A 3,955-nucleotide genomic window follows, 5' to 3' on the forward strand; every position below is an offset into this window, starting at 1 on the left:
CGGGGCAGAAGCCCCGAACCTTAGCCAGAGGCCCCCCCGCATCTCCCTGCTCCCCACGCACCCGACAGCCCTCCCACGTCCATCTTCTTGAGGTTTTTCGCCTCCAGGACGATGACGGTGAGCTTCCCGGTCGTGGGGACATAGCGGAGGGAGAAGCAGATGTCCCCCAGCTTCTCCTGCTGGAAGGCCGAGGGGACGGGGGAGCCAGCCGGTCACCGCAGCCGCGCAGGCCCGTCCCTCGCAGCCCTCCCTCCACTGGCCCCGCCCCACGTGGCGCGCAGGGGGCGGGGCGTGCGCGAAAGCCTGGGACATGATTGGCCGCGGCTGTGGGGGCGGGCCCAGCCGGGGCGGGGCCCCGCGTGCTCACCTCCTCCCGCGGGGCCTCCTGCAGCTCGCGCCAGGCCTGCACCGGGCGACCCAGGTCCACGGAGCTCATGGGGACCCGCACCTCCCCGATGGCGTCGTTGCGGGAGAAGCGGTCGAAGTCGTACACAGCCATGACGAGCACTCTGCCCCCCAACTCCACGTAAGGGACCTGGGGCGCGGGTGGAGATGGGACCCAGCTCGTCCGGGTAGAAGCATTGAGAGGCACGCCGGGACCCAAAGGCACAGTGGGGTGAGAGGCTCCCGAATCAGCGGGAACCCAAACAACTGCCCAAGGACCAAGAGAACTGCCCAAGGGTCATAGGGCCCCAAGTGGAGAACCCAGGGTCCAGTGGACAGTCCCCAGAGCGGGCAACGGGCAGCTGAACTGTGGCTGCCTCCAGAAAAAGCTGAACGGGTCAGTCCCCCAGCGATCCGGGAGTAGGGGGGGACGGACGGCGCGGCACAGGGCACCGAGGGCGCGCACCTTGAATGCGAAGGTCTCCCCAAAGTGTGGGTTCAGCGTCCGCCGGTGCACCTTGGTCTCGTGCCGCCTCCGCTTGTCCGGCAGCAGGCAGACTCGCACATAGGGGTCGGAGGAGCCGCCCAGGTCAAAGGCCGCCAACCCCTCGGCTTTTAGGATGCCCACCATCAGCTGCGCAGAAACGGGAGAGCGGCCGCTCTTGGCTTCCCGCTGGAGCCTCCGCTCAGAGGCTACACTCCCCGGGAGCCCTCTTCCCCACACCTGCCTGGCCACTCTGGAAGTCGTAATCCAGTGAGTACTGCAGACGTCCGAGCTCACGCTTCTCTGCGGGGGGCGGTCCTAGCCCGGGGGGCGCCGGCTCCAGCTCCTCCACTTCTGGCTGCACCTTAACAAACCAGGAGGAGGGCAGGTGGGCCTCCCCGATAGTGGAATCCCCCAGACCCAGACGCCAAGGGGGACTCCCAGGTCCCTCAGCTATTCCTGAGCCCTGCTGCTGAGCAGAGTCTGTGACTGATTAGTGCTGTCGCCCATGGGCAGGCCACAGCTGTGGCACACAGTGGTGTGGGGTGTTTGCCAGTGTTTGACCTGTGGTATCTGTGACGGAGAAGAGCATAGAGGTGGAAATGCAGGTGCTGTTTGTCCAGCCCAGACTAGGAAAACAAGTGCTGATCGCGTCACTGCCCGCAGGAAGAGGTAGGGAGTTTCACGTCACACGCTAATGGAGGTACTGGGGTGGCTGACCCCATCTCCATGTTGATCAGTGATCCGGCCATAGCAAAACGTGCAGAAATGTCAGGTGTACTGTGTTGGTGACATTCGTACCCAGGACAACAAGATGAGCAGATTTCTCAACCGAAGCCCCAATTTTCAAAATTTAGCTGAATCAGAATCCCCCTGAGTAGTGTGGTGAGCTGCATTCACTTAAGAGATTCTGATGCAAGACCCGGAATTTGCGCTTTAACTGTTACTGGCTTAAGGGATGAAAATGGAGGCTGGATCCCAGGACCCTAAAGAGCATGCCTTATGGCAATAATTATAGTACCGATTTGCTGAGAGGGGCGAGGGGGAAATACTATTGACAGTTCAAGCATGAGCCTGAGGCTGAATGGAGCAGGGAATTTCTCAGGGCCACACAGCTGGAAAGTGCTTCTCTGAGTTGGAACCTCAGGTTCTCCGAGCCCCAGATGCATGGCCCCAGGCTGTCAGAACTGCCACGCCAGCTTCCTCCGTGCTCTGTGCCCTAGATCTGCCCTGCACACCCCAGCACCCATCTGACCCTGCCTCTCCTGCTCCACACCCAGGTGGGGCTGCCGGTTGCCCGGGTTACTGCTGAGCTCCTGATGTTGTTAGCTTGGGTCCCGTGGGGATGCTTGGGTCTTCCGGGCAGTCAGGTGGCCTCTCTGCAGCCTAAATGTCCACCTGCCCCAGGGTCCAGGCATCCTGTGCCCTGAGAACCTATGTGTCTGCTCTCCCCGGGGAGTCGGTACCTAGGTCTGGTCCACCTTCAGGTCCCCAGCTTCAGTTTAGGGCTGGGCACACCGGGGAGACAGCGAGTAAGGGGGTGTGGGCGGGCAGGAAGCCAGGATTGCTGTTGCCGGGCCAGGGAAAGGGGCAGAGAGGCAGGCAGGGGCAGGGCTGGGGCCAGGCCAGGCTGGGCACCTTGTCGATGTAACTCCGGCCCAGCTCCTTCACCTCCTGCAGGTGGACCTGGGCTTGGGCCTGGCTCTTCTTGCCCAGACGCCTTCCACAGCGCTTCCGGTAGAGACAGAAGCAGCAGCTGAAGACGACGAAGCTGGAGGCCAGCACGATGGCTGCCAGGGCCCAGGGCGGCACTGCAGAGGGCACGGAGACAGCAGACACTGACGCCCTGGGAGGCAGGCCGGCCGAGGCCACCCGCAAGCCGGGGCCCCGTTTCCCCTCCAGCCGTCTCCCCTTTATTTCACACCGGTGTTGTTCTTCCAATGGATCTCGCCTATAAAGCGACCTGATTACCTAACCCGGGCTCACACCATCCAGACGTGCTTGCCCACGAGTTCCTTCTTCCACCTCCATTCTAATTTCTGTTCAGTGCCCTTATGCCCTCAAGCCCTGCTTCTCCTGGGGCTCAGTTTCTCTATCTTTAAAAGAAGGTGGGGGCTTGCAGTTCCCCAGTCCAGGACCCCTTTCGGCTCTACACCCCCTGATGTGGTTCTGGAGGGAGAAGGTGTTCTTGCAAGCATGTTTGCATTTCCTTCAGATTCCAGTTCAGGATTCCAGTTCAGGATTCCGAAGATGACCCCAACCGGATTTTGCAGCCCGCCAACCCGAGGACGCCCATCCGAACCCCACCCTGCAACACCAGCCAGACTTTCCTTCCACTCCGGCCAGGGGTTCTTGCTCACCAGGACTGTGGTTGATATGACTGGAGTCAGGAGGCGTGTCGGGAGCAGGAGGCCCCGGGGTTGGAGGCTCCGGAAACATGGCGGCGGGCTCTTAGGGTCCTTTCTGTGGAGGTACCCAAGCTCCCTGGCCCCCCGACACCCACCCGGCGCCTCCATTGAAGGCTTCGTACAACAGAGAACTCCAACTCCCATCGGCCCCCTGGGCGTCCGGCCGCACACCGATCGGCCAGCAGCCGCGAGGCACGCTGGGGGTTGTAGTTTCGGCCTCCCCGCTACGGAGGGCGGGCCCGGGGGTGGGTGCGAGGACCAAGTTCCACCCCAAAGGGACACCCTCCCTCGGAGGCCCCCGCAGGAATCCCGTGGACGCCTGCCCCTCCCAGGGCCGGAGCCGGAAGTGGGCCACGGCTGGCGTGGGAACCCGCGCACTGGGTTGCCCAGAGCAACAGCTGGCTGCGTTGGGGCGAGGTGCGAGGTACGCTGGTTGTCCCGGCAACGCCGGTTGCCACGGCAACGGGCGGGGCTAGCGCGCGGAAACCCAGTCCCCTCAGAATAAGCTCGCTCCACCCGTGGGGCCTGCACCCCAGACCCTGGTTTCCCCCGATGAGCGAGGGTGGGAGGGGGGGGCCTTCCGGGGGCGCACGGCCTGCTCCTGCCCCTCTGGCCCCCGGAGCCGAGACTCGGGCTCTCTCCCTCTCCACTCTGGGGGGCCGAGCGGGGGGGGGGGGGG

At 63.6% G+C, this 3,955-nt stretch overlaps 1 protein-coding gene across 2 annotated transcripts in view; it reads right to left on the reverse strand.

Moving 5' to 3' along the window:
- SYT5 (synaptotagmin V) overlaps positions 1 to 3,382 on the reverse strand; it is a 4,830-nt gene extending 1,448 nt beyond the window's left edge. The window contains exons 1-6 of one of the 2 annotated variants that reach the window (XM_004694295.2): positions 3,229 to 3,382; positions 2,507 to 2,679; positions 1,113 to 1,232; positions 851 to 1,018; positions 368 to 535; positions 62 to 176 (exon numbers count right to left, since the gene is read on the reverse strand). In XM_004694295.2, coding sequence (XP_004694352.1) covers positions 62 to 176; positions 368 to 535; positions 851 to 1,018; positions 1,113 to 1,232; positions 2,507 to 2,679; positions 3,229 to 3,307 — 823 coding nt within the window. In that variant the 5' untranslated portion in view covers positions 3,308 to 3,382. Of the gene's footprint in view, positions 1 to 61; positions 180 to 367; positions 536 to 850; positions 1,019 to 1,112; positions 1,233 to 2,506; positions 2,680 to 3,228 lie in introns of both variants that reach the window. The other variant, XM_004694294.2, reaches the window with a different exon arrangement.
- Positions 3,383 to 3,955: the final 573 nt, after the last annotated feature.

This window comes from Condylura cristata, unplaced genomic scaffold (assembly GCF_000260355.1).
Source record: "Condylura cristata isolate star-nosed mole 26May11 unplaced genomic scaffold, ConCri1.0 scaffold00041, whole genome shotgun sequence".
Classification (NCBI taxonomy): Eukaryota; Metazoa; Chordata; class Mammalia; order Eulipotyphla; family Talpidae; genus Condylura; species Condylura cristata.